This window comes from Porites lutea, chromosome 9, assembly GCF_958299795.1.
Source record: "Porites lutea chromosome 9, jaPorLute2.1, whole genome shotgun sequence".
Classification (NCBI taxonomy): Eukaryota; Metazoa; Cnidaria; class Anthozoa; order Scleractinia; family Poritidae; genus Porites; species Porites lutea.
Window position 1 is genome coordinate 904,202 of NC_133209.1, and position 16,626 is coordinate 920,827.

The window sequence follows — 16,626 nt, forward strand, 5'->3', positions numbered from 1 at the left end:
ACAAAGTAGCAAAGTAGTTGGAGACAAAGTAGAAGCAAGAAGGATGAGACTTGCTGGGCACTGTCAAAGACATCCCTACCTTCCAGCACACAAACTCGTCCTTTGAGGATCAATCCACAGCTTAGTTGGTATCTTAAAGTGAGACGCTGAAGTAGACTCTAGTCAGGAGTTAGAGGCGCTGATGCACGATCGAAGAGTTTGGAATCACTTGTCAAGGCTCGGCTGTGGTCGACTTAGTAGTAGTAGTAGTGATGTCTTTGAATGGGTTGTTGTTAAAGAAACTATAAAAAAAACACTTGTTTTTACTCACGGCATATAAGAATAATTTGTTTAATGAAAATCACTTGAGTATGCCATGAACCAGTTGCGCTAAAATCAACGTCAGTCTTGTAGAATTCTTTTACCATCAATGAATTTAATTTTCTTTCTTAATATTCTGGCAGATTTAGCCGCTAATCAGTTCAGCTCTCATGGCCTTTTTATTTGTTACAAAGCTATTAATTTTCACCAGAGATAAAATATTTCTGTTGGAACCATTTTATTGAGCGTGTTCTTTCTTATGACCCTCTCTGTTAGATGAAAGGTCGAGAAATAAAATGACTCGTGGTCCTGACTGACAGCACAGATCTCTTGTTGGATTCAGTTGCCTAGTAGCCTATGCACCTGAGCCGGGTTGTTCGAAGCTGGGTTAAGATAACCCAGGGTTACTGCGAAATTTGAACTCAGATATGGGAGCTTAAAAGGCAAATTCAGTTTTTAAAATCCTCTTTGCCAACAATTTGATATTTGGATACTCCAAATAGAATACTGAGGAAATTATCCCAGAAAGTGCTTTTGATAAAAAGAAGAAAACGCGGGTTAAAATTTAACCCCGGGTTTGCGCTAACCGGCGTTCGAACAACTGGGCCCTCAGGTGTTTGAAGGGGAATGGACTGAAAAGGCATTTCGGACTCCGGCTAGTTCCCTAGTCGCCCCTGCATGTCTTTTTTGGGAAGCCTCGTTTGTTTTAGCCCTAGTGTAGATTTGATTACGAAAGCGGTACTGAAAAGAATTGGACTCGAAACTGATTGTCTCTTTATTTTGCTGCATAGGTATTCAACAGTTTACTGTTTTCATGATTTCCAGGAACGCTAACAAGATGTGTTAACTATATACTAGCTTGTCGCAAAATGCTTGCTGGCAGGTGGGGATCAAGGATTCAGTCTTGCAATTTTTGGGGGTGAAACAAGGGTAATTAGTCAGTAGGTAAAACAGAGCCCAGAGTCTTTGCTTTGATTAAGTTTATGGAGTGGAAAGCCTCCGGCTGGTCTCATTACTTTACTTATTTCAATTTCACAACTCAATTTCGGGAATAATTGTCATAGATAAGGTACGAGGTGCGCGACTCTTGCATTCCGGACCAACTCTTTCAGGACTTCTTCAACTGTTAGGCACTGTAAACATTCATGTTAGATTGTTTTGATTTAATTGAACTTGTACTGATTTTAATTTTAAATCTAACATTTTTAATGCATTTCTTTTCTTAATAATCTGGAGCGAAATTCATTTATTGTCATATTCAAGCTTATTAAAACAGATCTTTTTTTTTCTAAGATTTGAAGAATTATCTCAGTAAAACTTCCGAAGCTCATTATAATCTGCAACGTAACCTGATTTAAACTACACAGAGAATTGAATATTTTCATGCCTTAAATAAAGTAATTAAATGATATTTGCTTGACAGCAAAGCTAATTGCTTCAATATGCCATGAAACGATTTAAATGATATGTTTAAGTAAAGATCATGACTTCATTAAATACCTTGCCTTATTGTTTGTTTATGAGGGGCTGCTTTGCCTCTCAGGGGTTTACTTGATTACTCTAGTCTATTGTTCAATTTGGCAAATGAGCAAAACAGAGTAATTATAAGAATCACAAAGGAAGCCGGTCATTCTGTTATCATGCTGAAAATCATAGAATGAATAACAATAATAACATCAGTGCTGAGTGAATACGTATTGTTAAAATATCACATTTCTAGCATCATTCATGGAATTGAATTGGCTAAATATTTGAAGACAAAACAGTTAGAGCAGCGAAGAGAAGACTAGAAGCAGTAATATCTTGTGAGCATAGTAACAAAATATGTCCCTTAGTCCTTGGCACGAGTTTTGTTTCAGAGTACTACATAATTGTTTCCACGTGATGTCTTTAAAACTGCTTCCGCAAAACGGCGGCCACTGAAATTATTCAGTCTTGAAGTAATTCAAATTCGGCCACTTAAGTATCTTAACGTGTCATAACTTGTGGCCCGCTTAACATCATTTGTTTGGTACAGTTCCCGTTTTCGTTCAACGCCAAGAAAGAAAAATTCTTTGCCACAATTTTGTTCTCGTGTTGTTGCAGAAACTGTGACTGAGGATACCCAAAGTTTGACATATATATAAAAAAAACAAGAGAGTGCTACAGTATTTAGATTAGCTCTGTTTTCTGTCCAAGAATTTTGTTATCAATAAAATCGCGCACCGCGAGAGAGGAATTCGTAAACTGTAACATACTGACTTAACAAATCAATTGGTAACGAAAACATTCTATTTTTAAACGTTAATGTTTGATATTGATCAATTGTTGCCTTCATAAATTTTTCGAGCCTTAGTACCGACATACTTTACCATTCGCGCTTGAATTTGCTAGAAAAAGGAGATAGGATTCTAATTTCACATATTTAATTGTCTCAGAGTTACTTGTGATTATCAAAAACCCGAGAGTGTGAGACATCTTGGCGTTTCCACCGGGACTTACTTATTTACTAAATGATTCATTTTTCTGATATGTAATTATGTAAGTCAATTCAATTTTGTCGCGGAATGTTATTAAAATTCTGTGAGAAACACGGAAGGTTTTCCGTTGCCTAAAATCAAGTCAATACAACGCTGCGGTATGCATGTCAACATTAAATCTCCAAATTGTCCCATAGCTGAGATTGTGACTTTCAAAAAAAAGCATTTCTTTGGTAGCAGAAGAAAACATCACAATTCTCAAAATTTTGATTGATTGCTGACAATCTCAGTAATTTGCGCCAATCATATAAAGGCCGCTTGTAATTGATGGGCGTGGATAAGTCTTCGCGCATGAGTAGATCGGTTGTTTAAGTTTACCCACGTGGTCCTACAATGTCAAAATTTAACAACGTTGTTGATCTTGAAGTTTGTTATCAGTCAGTCAGTACTTTGCACTTACGGCAGTAGTAGCATTGCAGTAGCTAGTAGCTGTTTCCAGCTATGGAACCGCCGGTGTATTCTCCACAAGGCCATTACGAGGCGATGGAAGTTGAGACCCCAACACTTCCATTTGGCACTGATTATAAACTTAAAATGGTCACTTTGAACGGCGAGGAGATCGCGGCTTTCAATGTCGATGGGGAAGATTTACTTTGCTTTCCGCAGGTATACGAATATTTTCTCAAAGATCTGGTGTCCGGGATGCATACTGTCTACACGAAGCTCAAGCGAATGAACATTCAGGGCAGAAATTGCAACGTGGAGCAAGTTCGTATGATGCGCAGCGTAGGAGCTATCGGCCAGGTTGTCAATCGCTGCAAGCTGATCTCGCGAGAAGATTTCAACAGATTGTATGAGGATTGTTTGCTTTACAGGTAAGAAAGCGCCATTTATTCTAATTGTTTTTAAACATCGCGTTACTATTATTTACAGTTCACTAATATTTCTACGCGCAGCTCTATAAATCAATTCCGACATTTTATGTAAAAACATTAAGGGTCCGCTGTAATTAATCATTTGGCTTGAAATCCTTGCCTCTCATTTGGAAACCCCCACAATGTGTAATTACACTTTTTGAATAAGCCATTGTTAAATATTAAAAGATTTATTTTCTATTGTGCATTATTTGGCAGAGCTAAGTTGATACAAATTAAGACTGGTTTGAACTTGGTGAAAGTTGTATTTGGTTCTCCTCCAGCAAAAATACAAGAGGAAAAAGGGGTTAAATCTTTGATGCAAAGGAACTTAGATATTGTTTACATTTCGCAATAAAAAAACCTTAAGTCAAAAACAAAGTCTTTATGTAAATGCGCTCAGAGGTTTTAATGGATCATTTGCTGTTAAACAGATATCAGCGAATTGTCAATTGTTTTTGCGCGTTATATTGATAAATTTTTGCGCATTTATTAAGGGCCCCGTCTGAGTTCTCTCAAAATTTGTCAAAAACCGCAAACCTTTGGTTTCACATTGAACAGTATGAAATCAAAAGTATACAGCTTGGTATGACACGATTTATGGAAGTCCATTTAATTAAATACCTGTTTCCCTTTTTGTGAGGTAGATTGCTTGTAAGCAAACGTTGTGGAACGATCGCGATCCCCGAAGTCGCAATAGCACCCTTTTAGTTAAGATACTGCAACTAGTGGAAGTTTCTCGCTTCACGCGTTGGAACTTAAATTTCTCAGTTGTTGAAATGTCTAGTAAATCCTCATTCCTGAAAAAGAAACCGAAACAGTGATACAGTAAAAAGATAGAAAATTTACTCAAAAATAACATTTGGTTCAATTTAACTTGCGAGAGAAAAAAAAAGAAAAAAAACTTAAGTACTTACTTCAATGGCAAAGTAATCGTTTGTGAATAACAACGAAATTTTTCCCTTCTTATATCTTCAAGTGATTTCGGAGCAATAATTACTACTTTCGGTACTTTTGCTCGAACAGTTTAATTTTTAAGACTAGCACAATAAAAATCCAAGGAATTACAACAAATTCTATTTTTCACATGCTAAAAGACAAACAGCGTCATCACAGATGACAGCTGGTAGTGGAATGATCATGTCACTGATGTTTCGTCTAAAGAAAAGTTGCGGCTAGTGCAATGTCAAATGCAGTCTTCTTTCTCTCGATACAGTTCTTTATAATAAACAAACAACTATTCAGAAGAGTGTCTGACCAACATCTTGCGTTAAATTTTAACGTTTCGCTGATCATTTTTGGTGGGATGTTTCAAAGGTTAATACAGACAATGGTATTCTACTGTTTTCCATAACATTTTGTTCAATACAGATTGAACTATTTCAACTTAACACAAATTACGTTTAATATTGCTGGGTTAAAAAAAATGAGAGGCCACATTTTGCTTACAAAAACTCTCGTTTTTGCCCTCCAAGGAGGTCTTGACACGATAGATTCGGTTATTTCCACCAACATACAGAAGTTAGAATCACCTATTAATGGGAATGTTTTGAACTGGGTTAATTTAAGCGTAAGTTATCACATGGCATAAATTAACTTTCTACAGACAAATGAAGTTATTTACCTACAGATTTAGAGAGGGGCAATTTTTTCTGTCGTTTGGCGTCAAAGATTTGATGGATGGCTATTAGATCGTTGACCGGCACACATTTAATTGACTGGGGTTACCCGGCGTCTCATCTGCACCAAGCCTCAGACTTCATTTGGACAAAAGTCAGAGTTTGAGAGTGAAGGACGCTATTTCGGCTGTCCTTTGTGTCATATTCATGGTACAGTACGTTTACTGAAACTAGAAAAGAAATGTATCGTTTAGTTTTGCAGAACAAAAATTTTTTAACATGCCAATTTTGCAACGAAAGCTTTAAGGCTGGTAGTGTTAGGGGAAAATACAGGTGGATTGCTGTTTACGCCTTCCTGTGATAAGTTCAACTAGCACACAACCATTTAGGTTAAAAAAAAATTAATATGGCAGAGTTTTAAACATTATAATTATTAATTAGCCAAAGGAAAGGCTGAAGTATTCAGTTCTGATATCAGAGTATGGGGTCATCTGAAAGTATGCAGTAACACGCAAGCCATTGAAAGTTCAATTCTCCCTGTGAATCCTAAGGAGTTTGGGGATATCTGAGATGAGAATTTGGATGCCCATACTGGAACTGAGAGGTCATGGGAATCAACAATAATCTCAGAGCTTCTTCCGTTTGAATTGAGTATTTCTTGACCGCCTGCACAGCAAAAAGTACGCGAAGTAAATTAAAGAATCAAATGTATCTATTTGGAATAGCTTCAGTTGGTTGTGACCATTAGCTTCAATTGCTGGGAGAATGAAGATCGTGCGAGAGAATAGTGTTCAAGTCTTGTCTTAGAAGACTTTGAAAGCCGCGTGCTATTTGCGCAGATTAAGCAAACTTTCAAGGGTTTTTAAATTTTATAAATTATTATCTCCAGAAGTGCAAGAACTGAAAACCTTTAACGATGGTAGAATTAAAATGACGCGCGCAATATCGATCAATTAAAACAGGCGCTCTTTTAGTTATTTTTCGAAGTGCCAATACCGTATTGTTTCTAAAATTGCTAACAATCTTTTAAAGAACAGAAATTTTCAATACAGCAATTACATTAAACCACGATGCTATCAAATTCAAATCATTTGGGTCGTAGTTAGAAACGCCTTCATGTGCCAAAAATAGAATCACGCAAATTCGTTTTCTTGTGTGTGTCCACGTGTTGATATTGAGTGGTAAAAATGTTGTTGCTCTAAACTGATTTTAGCTCGTCAAACACTGCATTTCAGAGAATTGTTTTCTCTTGTCTCGCGTTTTTTTTTTCGTGAAATGAATAGTAGTCATCGAAAAGTGTTTAGTTACATCATTTTACAGATAAATTCTATCTTACTGCGAAAGTGCGAGCGGAAATCTTTAGAGTGTTCAACTTGGGTCGTTCTAATCTGGTTAACGACAGAATGTAATGCATCATTTAAATCGAGAACCCGCTTAATATCCTTTACTACTCAGGGATTTCAAGAAGACGATGAAAACAAGGGAACAGAAACTTCGGTTTTTTGTGGCATCCTGTACCATTTACCATACAGTTTATTTTCAATTTATTTCCATACTGTTAGGTTTTGCTGCTAAGAAGTAACCAAAAAATCAAACATTTTGTCTGGTGCAGATTGGCTCTAAAAGTATATATTCACTCGATTTTGTATCAATAAAATAAAATACCCAAGAAGTGACATGTGCACTTGGAGTACTCAACTTATTTCAAAATAAAGGAGTATGATACGAACCAAGTCGTCCTTTCGTAGCAGAATCACTGTCGGGCAAGCGTTTGTAATTATAACCTTCATTTAACCACCCATACAGTGCAGCCCCAAACCCCTAATTCGATTTCAAAAATAACACCAGACCAGCAAAACATGCAAAAACACGTTTCCTTTGAGCAATCTTCAGGGTTTTGTCCAAAGATTAAACTTAGAATTACATCTTTTCATGGTTAAACTCTGGGTAGGAAAGAATGTTGTCGGTGCTTTTAGCTTACAGTTGAACATTCTGGACTGTTACTTAGTCCTGAAATTGCGTTCAAGTGAATACTTCGCCTCTTATCGTATTAGGAAGACTGTGCCGGATGCTTTGCTTGTTAAATATTTTACTGGCAGAGTAAGGACAAATCTTCCCCTCTAGGGTATGTAAGCGGTTGCATGCTGTTGTTTTGCGAAACCCTAGCTACCCACATATTCCTTCCAAAAGCGACAGTTTTCATCTTTGCGTTAAATTTTCCAGATGTACCGGAAAGTATAATGTAGCTTGTTAAGTAAACTCCACGATTAACTAAAATTTGTTCATCGACAGAGGCAGGGTAAGAATAAGCCCTTTGTATCTAACACACATTTCATTCGTTTGTTGCCCTGATGTGCGGAAGTTATTTTACGGAGCTGGCGGGGTAATTGCCTTTTTGAAGACATAAAAGTCCAACAATGCAGACTGGTTTGCTTTTTTATATAGGGGGCGATTTTAAACTCAGTCATCCACGAGAACAGGAAAGAGCAAAACATCAAGAAAATACTGTTTAGTAATGTGCATTTTAATCTTAACATTCCTTTGTATTTACTGAAATATTTCACTCAGTATCATGCCGAGGTCATTTTTGCGAGATCCAATACTGATGAATAGCATTCTGGCAATTGACATGCAATGGCGGAAACAAATTTAAATTAGACACATATCTTTTTGTTTTAAGAGGTCGTTTTATTTTATGCCAATATGTGAACGCATTCGTCCCCGTGGTAAGTAATTATATTTGCTTGCAGAGTAGATCTGAAACAATCTGCAACATCGAACATCATATTTAAAAATGGCCGGTATGAAAATGACTCTTTTAAATTGAAACTGAGCTTTGTTTTTCTTTGGTATGTTAGCTTTGTTTTTCTATATTAACTCAATCGGCCCGGCGAATTCCAGTTTTTATAGTAACCTTTACCGAAACAGAAGGTAAAGCAAACCGTATTTCAGCTCGTAAATTTGCAAGTAAACATATAATTGGGTTACAAAATAGGAGATGGGCTGGCTTGAAATACAGCTCTTCAAGTGTTTTTCAAATCATTGCCAACGGGAATGGGATTTCTATCGGAAAATTGCAAAGTGTGATACTGCATACATCAATATCTAAGCCTCATTGGCAAGAAAATAGTGAAGAAAGCAACTTTCTAATTAATGAGGGACTTACCTAGTGACTACAAAGTCCAGAACTGAGAGCGGAACTTGAAGCCATTACACAAGGAAGAGCTCAGTTTAAAGACGAGAAAATGCCGGATAAAACAGGCTATGTATCAACCTGCTGGAATTCCAAAAGGATCGAGTGAAAAAGAAACATCAAGTTATAATAAAAACAATTATTATATCATTTGAAGTTTTAGAGAAAGCTTCTAGTGATTTATCTAAGAATTGGAATTCGGTTGTACTTTGCTCGTTCATCTCAGTGGATGGTCGAAATATATACAATTCTTGACTTGAAAGTTTAAAAGAGAAAAGCCCGTGGAACGAGCAAATCGCATCATGGAAACGGTAAACAATTCCGGATTTTGAGAAAATTTCACATGTTTCATCTCAACGGATACGAAGTGTAATAAAATAGCCCTTCCTTCTTGTGTGTTGATCCTTCCTGAGAACTGAAATGGAGTTATTAATTCGCTGAGATAACAAGCTAACTAAATCTTAAAATAGCGAAAAAAATATCGCACCACTTCTCTTTGGTGGTGAAATAGAGTGATCATGACTCCCGATTTTTATGTGAGAGAAATTTTCCAAGTAGAAGGAAAAACAAAGAAGAAATTGATGGGTAATAATGATAAGATGATATACACTTTAATGTTCAGAAAATACAGCACCACTCGTTCAGTTTGAGCTTCAGTGACTAGAAATGGACAATTCAAACTGTAATACCGACTTATACTTAAAAAATACCTTATCTTGAAGTCCGAGAAGAAATTACGGAAAGATTAAATGAAGGTGGAATTGAAGAGAGAGTAAATAACTTCATGATTAGAATTGAACATTTCAGTACTGTTCAGTTCACGCTGGTTTTTAAGTTATTTACAATTATTGGTTTGAATCGTATTTATTCGACACCAATATTCTGCCTTTTACCTATCTTCGGAGTTTTCGTCATATTCTGGGTATGAGAAGTTATTCCCTTTCGTTTTTTTACGTGATCTTTGAACGACAAAGCCAGCCTTTGTGGGGCGATTGCTGATCAGGATTTTAAGTTGCATTAATCAGTGACTTGAGGTTTCATGGATTAGAGTAATGCTTTATGTACGTGGTACTGCCCAGCCTCGTTGTCTCTTTAATTTCATGATTAGTTTTTTTCTAACCTTCGACATAACAGTGCCGATGAACTTTTAACTTTTGTCAGATGTATAGTGTGGGGAACGAGTCCTTTTAATAATTGTAAACACTTTGTTGCAAACATAAATGCACTTAAGTAAGGCTTCATACTACTCTGTGAAATCTTGATTAATTGTCCTTCCACCTTTAAAGCTTGAGTATTGTTCAAGTTAAGAACCAAGTACTCTTGCACTGGAAAATAGTCCGGCGTTTTAGATCGCTTGCCATATGTTGACTTTACTTAGTAAATCAAGACTGGGAACCCCGGCAGCGGCATGAATCTCATATTAATTCTAATAACTAAAAATCGGAAGAAGTCAGTTCTTTTGGAGAAAGCTGAAGTTCATAATCTACAAACTTGACCTGACGAGACGTTTTTCTGAGCATAATCGAGATATACACCTCCGTTGATCGGCATGCTGGTAGCGGTTTAAGATCTCCACTTAGTGTCTTCGGCGGTGTATAACAGTCGAAGGTCACTTAGGAAAAGTTGGGTGGAAAAAACACAAGAAAAAGCTCATGTTCAAGTTAGCCAATATTATTTCTATTTTATTAAGAAGACTCACTTTCGTAACATTTTGAAAATCAAGTGTAAATGACTTCCTAAATCACATTTTTCCGAAAACATTTCACGAAGGATTTCGCATTATGTTTTCTTCACTTATAGCTCAAAATGGCTGCCATTGATTACTGCTATGAAATGTTCTACTGGTACAGAACACGTCTACCGCGTAAAAAAAACCTAGTCCACTAAATAATCGTAGAACCCAAGGTCACTAAATTTGCTGGTAACTTTTGTGAGGATGGAAAAAAACGAATTCAAAATAAAACAATCTATATATAGTGATATCAGAAGCAGATGTTGTTCACTCCTGAATCTTCTGCAAAGCTCGCATAAAATAGGAACTTCCTTGCATTGTTTTTACCTGTGAGTGCCGTACGCTGTTCTCCTCCGTTCATATGTGTCTTTATAGAATTTTCATCCGCTCCAGTCATTATTGTCTTGAGAATCAAAGAGTATTCAAACACTTCGCATTTTGGTCCTCGTGTAGAACAGCACGCGCTCTGAGCAACTTCCTTGAAACTGCAGCGGGGTAACATCCTTACGATTCCAGTCTTCCAAGAGTCTCTTGGTCTTCTTATAGTTACGATTGTGTTAGAATATTTGCAATTCCCTTTTCTTGTAAGTACAGGGAAGTTCCTGTCATTTCGACTCGCACATTCTCTTATCGCGTGAATTCTCCTCATGTTTCTGCTTTGAGATTGCTTTGCATCGTTTCTTAATTTTTCGAATTTTTTCAAATCCCCCGTCTTGGATAACACCCTATTTCATAACAGCCTGCAGGAGGGACATCCTTAAAGCTGTAAAGGTGTTTTCGGCACACATACGCTGGCATATATATCTGAGTCTTTTCGGCGTGAAGGTGGGTAGCTTCTCGGGAACACGCCTTGTTGGAGGGGGATCAGTTGTGAAATTGGGGGAGTGGACAAATCATCCACTGACTTTACTAGGAAGTGCAACAGGTGAACGTCTTGTAGTCTGCCTAAAATTACGAAGAAGACCCCCAAGACATCTGCAGTGAGTTCATGTCCACCTGCGGTCTCCCACTGGGTATAATTTCCCCTTTAATTTAAAATAATTAACGCGTCAGAAGTGGTTTCCTCGTAAGAAGAGCATAAAACCTAAGATAAGCAAAGTTCTCAGCGAAAAAAGGTCAAACAGGCGTTCAGGAAGTATTGCTGGATGTCTCGCCATACTTAAGGACTCTTATCTCAGTTGGACTTAAAAATTTTAGCTTTTCACGCTAAGAATGAAAATCTAGCAATTTATTTATTTTGTTAAAAAAAATGAAAAGCCAACGGTACCATGGAAAATTACTACTTGAGAAATTTCATCTGAATTGGCACTCCAAAGGGTTTCGTCCACAGACTCAAAAGTTAAAAATGCCGACTAAAGAAATATCACCATGCGAGTAGCAGTTAAAAAGAGGTTTCAATGAATGGGTCAGTATACCATGGGTTTCACCTCCACAGACTGAAAAGATGGAACTGCACAGGAAATAAGTAGTACCGAGTAAAAGTACTCCTGAAGAGGATTCATTTGAAAGGTATCACCACAATATTTCGTTCAAAGCCACAAACGTTAGAACTACACATTAAAATGTCTGGAGTCTGGAAGTGAACGGTTTAATAAGTTTAGGATTAAGACTGGGATCAAAAGGCTTCAGGGGCGACGAGGTCGCGCAATGGTAGGCGTTTTCAATACTTGCCAACTCACTAAATTATCAGAATTATATCTTAACTGCAGCTGAACGCAAACGAAATACAGAAGAACAGAGCGAGAGGACTGGTTTGCAAAACTTACAACCGAATCGCGTTCGCGCGTTCGGTCGGTAGAATTAGAAAAATGTTGGCTTTTTCAGTTTTAATCAATTCAGTAGGAATCTGAGATTTTAGATGCTTTTTTATACGCATTTTATCATGAGCCCATATTGATGGGCTCCTGTCTTTGCTCGTTACATGTTCGTGACTGTTTTGCGGTTTGCGAAGACATAAAAACTTTTTCATTGTAATATTTTTACCTGTCACACAGGGGTCCTGGGAGACGGAAGAAAAATCCCGACATTCCACCGGAACTTCTTAACAATCCTTTCAAGCATTTCAAAGTGGATAATCACACGGACAGATCTGTTAACCTGTCAAATGGAGAAGCAATAAAAACAGACGATACAAACAAGTCCACGTCCCATGATTCATCCCCAAGCGATGGCGTTACCATTTCTTTTGAGGGTCCACGAGATGCTAATAACAATACAAGTAGCACCGCACACAAAGATTTGCAGTTTAAAACGCCCGTCTCCCGTGTTGCGAACATGACGTCACCACAAGCGGCTATGAATCACACTCCACCGCATCTGCACGTGAGCCCGCGATTCACAACAACGCACGTGATTCATTCACCAACTAACACGTCATCATCGCGCATTGTCAGTCCGCCCAGCGGAGTTATTTTGGCGCCAAATTCCCAGTCATGCGCTTTCAACTTTCCTCCTAGACCTCACGTGACTTTAAGCCCGCAAGGAAATGTGCTAAGCCCGCAAACTAATGGGGTTCCACCAACAAGCGGTGCGTCAACTGTAGCTACCCATAGTCCCGGGCGATCGCCGGCTGTTGGAGACGCAGTGAACGGTGAGGCGTCAGTACCTCATGTCAGCAGTACTGGTACATCTGAGCATGCGGCTGAGTTTAGGGCCACTGCTGCCAATGATACCGGTTCAGATATATCAGCGTCTTCCCCACACGTGCTCTCACGTGAGGTTTGTAGAATCTGATTGTCTTTTATTATAGAGGTTTGTCTTCAAATGCTTGTATCAGTGACAGTGCGCTTTAGTTGTGCGTTCCTGGGTTTGAGCAATAAAAAAGAGTGCCCTTTACTTTTATATACTGATTTGCCCTTCATTTGAATCTGCAGCCTGAATATAGAGAGCCTGGATCCACAGGTCAGTAGCGAGATAGTCTGTACTTTTGACAAAATAATTATCCTAAGTATTATAAAATTGGAATTTTAGTGCTTATCGACAGAGAATGGTTTTAAGAAAAATCTTTGGAAATTCCGCTAATTAAGAAAAGTTCTTCGTTGCAGAGAGTCTTCTATTTAACATTCAAGGTCTTTTGAAGGTGGCGGCAGAAAATACCAGGCAACATGAGCGACAGGCTGTTTATGAAAAGAGTAAGTGAAATACCATCGCATTTTAAGAGGCATGTATTATACGTAAAACTAGTTGTTATATGATCTGCGGTACCTCAGAGATCCAAAAGGTTATTTCAACTCAATATAGGGTTTAACTGAAATTTAGATAAGACCTTGTTATGAATAAAGTCCAAGTTTATCGCGAAATGTTAGACTTTAATAATACTTCGCTCTGTCGCTACTACGACGTTTGTCGATAACTCCTTTCGAGACTTAGAAATTAAGGGTGCTTTTTTTAGTGGCGTAAATTGCAAAAAAAAAAAGACGGGTGACGAGATTAAGGTAACTCGAGGAGTTACTTTAACACGGCTTTCAAAGCCTTCGTTTGCTTTGCTTTTGACTTTTCGGCGTACTTGTCCTTTCAAACAGCAATACTGTGAAAGTTATGGCTCCTGTGTTGACAAAAAAACTTGATGATCCCAGAGAAAGGATAAGTGACCAAACCTTGGCTTTACCCGTGGTTAGCATTTTCTAGTTTATTGTGAAAGTGTACAACTTTACTTAACCCATAAAACAATACATTGGTGTTTGCTGTCGTACTCACTATATTTGTTGTATGTTTAGATGAACTCCGTCGGCATATTCATCGTGAACGCGAAGCTCGCGAGAAAGCTGAAAGACAGGCAGCTGCACTTCAGAGAGGAAAAGGTACAATTGAACTTTAGGTTGATCGTTTTTTTTACGGTCTAGCTAATGTGCTCCTCGTAAATAGCGTTTCAACAATAAATACCGCGCTAGGTGAAGCACGTGTTGAGCAGATATTTAACCCGAGAGGGTAAGTCATAGGAAAAGTTGTTCTTCTTTGTCATTTGTTTACTACCTAAGTTTGGGGTATGTCGTAATTTCATTTATTTTCGTTGCAGCTTTCCTCCAGAAGAAGTTGAAAAAAGAGAAGAGGGCAAAGCGTAAGCTTGCTGAGCGACTGATGGGTAGGCGGCTTCAATTTCAATCATCCACAAAATTTTGATTTGTCCTTCATGGCTCATGCAGCTGTTTCGTTCCCAGCTGTCAGTACTAAGTAACATTGTTCTTGTTCTCGCTGCAGAGGAGCAGCACCGATGCGAGCTTCTGGAGGAGCAACTGAAAGAATCCACTCAAAATGCGCTTAAACAGCGAAATGGTAAGTGATCTGAAATAAGTGAAGAGTTTTTCTCTTGCCTTCTCCCTCACACACTGATCTCCCGCTCGTGGGAGTCCGTGTGCTGCAGCCGAGATCTTGAGAAGTGTTTTCTTGTCCAGTAAAGTTAGCCGTTTACACAATCTCTTGATTTTGACTCTTGCGTGTTTTTCCTTTGTAGATGAGTTGATTCAAGAAGTTGAGAGAGAGCGGACTGCAAAGATTGAGGCCGAAAGGAAGTTAAAAGGTAAACTATACAAAAAACGAAAACGTTTATCGAATTTTCACAGTGTTGGGGCACATTAGCCTGCCTAGCAGGCGCTTGTGCCTGCTACACAGGCTCCGGGCATATTTTCTACTTGACTAATTTAGGCTCCTGAATATCACTGCACAAATGAGTGGAGTTGATGTTAAAATATACAGTCTAACCTCTCCTTACGTACACCTCTATAATACAGACACCTCTCTATTACGGACAGTTCGTTTTGTCCCAGAACTGCCAAAAATCATACATTCCCTACCTCTATAATACGGACACCTCTGTAAAGCGGACACTTGGTTCTGTCCCTTTGGTGTCCTTATTAAAGAGGTTTGACTGTGATTATACTCAGGCAAGGCTTCTCTGACAAACAGCTTCGAGAATTTTACGCGTTATATCTGTTATTGCTTCATAAAGAGCTCAGTATAATTAGCCTTTTTCGCTGTTTTCTTGTGACAGAAGCTCGGGGCGAGATTCAGAATTTCGTGCACAACTTTCTTGAAAATCCGAGTCAGGAAGGGCCTGGGCACCAATCAGATGAAGAACCCGAGGAACTGAATGTAGAAGTTGTGAAAGAGGAGCAGATGGTTACATCCACATAGGCACGCAATGCGCACTTACGCTAGCTGAGGAAACGACTTAGATGCAAGGAACAAACAAAAGCGTAGATTGTAACTACCATAGTAAAAAGATAAGTTTAGTGAGGTCCTCTTTGATCAAACTAACAAGTTAATAGTCTAAAGAAGAAACGTGATAGAAAACGTTGACGTTGTCTGAACTAAAATATGACTCAAACCCTCTCAGTGTAAGGTTTTGTTTTCAAGCGTTTGTTATATTTTCTCAAGTGTGTCGATAGACGAACCTTTTCCAAAATAGTTATTAATATAATAATATTCTTTCATTACACCTTTCCCCCATGAAAACTAGATGATATTTTTTTAGCTCTGTAAAATTTCGCCACAAATAATTCATTCGTGGCATTCGTTTGATGATTATTTATTTTATATATAATACACACAGACTTTTATATTACTTCCTTATTACAGTTCTATTTTTATAGTACCCTACTATGTGCATTATAAGGCCAATAAATAAACAACGTTTTTTTTTAACCTGTCTTGCTGGGATTCGCTCTAACATCTGGGATTTTCAACTCGCATGCAAAAATGAGACGGTCTAGGACCAGTGCCTTTTCTAGGTTATGGGCGTCACTTTAAGGACGTTCCAGTAATCAGTTTCCTGTTATTTCATGATCCGTTAACAGGACATTAAGACTACCTAAGGAAGCTCTTTGCACTGCACTTAAAACACCAGGGTCTTTTGTATTTCGTGCATAGTGCGTGCGCAGCTCTGTAGCTGCTTGACGAGAACCCGCTTAATATCCTTTACTACTCAGGGATTTCAAGAAGACGATGAAAACAAGGGAACAGAAACTTCGGTTTTTTTTGTGGCATCCTGTACCATTTACGATACCGTTTATTTTCAATTTATTTCCATACTGTTAGGTTTTGCTGCTAAGAAGTAACAAAAAAATCAAACATTTTGTCTGGTGCAGATTGGCTCTAAAAGTATATATTCACTCGATTTTGTATCAATAAAATAAAATACCCAAGAAGTGACATGTGTACTTGGAGTACTCAACTTATTTCAAAATAAAGGAATATGATACAAACCAAGTCGTCCTTTCGTAGCAGAATCACTGTCAGGCAAGCGTTTGTAATTATAACCTTCATTTAACCACCCATACAGTGCCGCCCCAAACCCCTAATTCGATTTCAAAAATAACACCAGACCAGCAAAACATGCAAAAACACGTTTCCTTTGAGCAATCTTCAGGGTTTTGTCCAAAGATTAAACTTAGAATTACATCTTTTCATGGTT

General features: G+C 38.0%; 1 protein-coding gene across 2 annotated transcripts; it reads left to right on the forward strand.

Annotated features, from left to right (window-relative positions):
• Positions 1-3,134: 3,134 nt before the first annotated feature.
• On the forward strand, positions 3,135-15,840 carry LOC140948235 (uncharacterized). Of its 2 annotated transcripts, none has more exons than XM_073397459.1 (9): positions 3,135-3,634; positions 12,212-12,935; positions 13,091-13,118; positions 13,262-13,348; positions 13,934-14,017; positions 14,233-14,298; positions 14,415-14,489; positions 14,668-14,733; positions 15,208-15,840. In XM_073397459.1, the coding sequence occupies exons 1-9, from the start codon at positions 3,261-3,263 to the stop codon at positions 15,345-15,347; spliced, it is 1,644 nt and encodes a 547-aa protein (XP_073253560.1). In that variant the 5' UTR covers positions 3,135-3,260; the 3' UTR covers positions 15,348-15,840. The 2 variants fall into 2 exon arrangements, with proteins under 2 accessions (XP_073253560.1, XP_073253559.1); XM_073397458.1 differs by having other exon boundaries at positions 3,139-3,634; positions 15,205-15,840.
• Positions 15,841-16,626: the final 786 nt, after the last annotated feature.

Bases quoted from the DNA above. Each gene is read 5' to 3' on its own strand.
- LOC140948235 (XM_073397458.1), top strand. From the start codon at position 3,261: ATGGAACCGCCGGTGTATTCTCCACAAGGCCATTACGAGGCGATGGAA. The intron at 14,299-14,414 runs GTAGGCGGCTTC...TTCTCGCTGCAG, and splicing joins GCTTGCTGAGCGACTGATGG to AGGAGCAGCACCGATGCGAG. The intron at 14,490-14,667 runs GTAAGTGATCTG...TTTCCTTTGTAG, and splicing joins TGCGCTTAAACAGCGAAATG to ATGAGTTGATTCAAGAAGTT.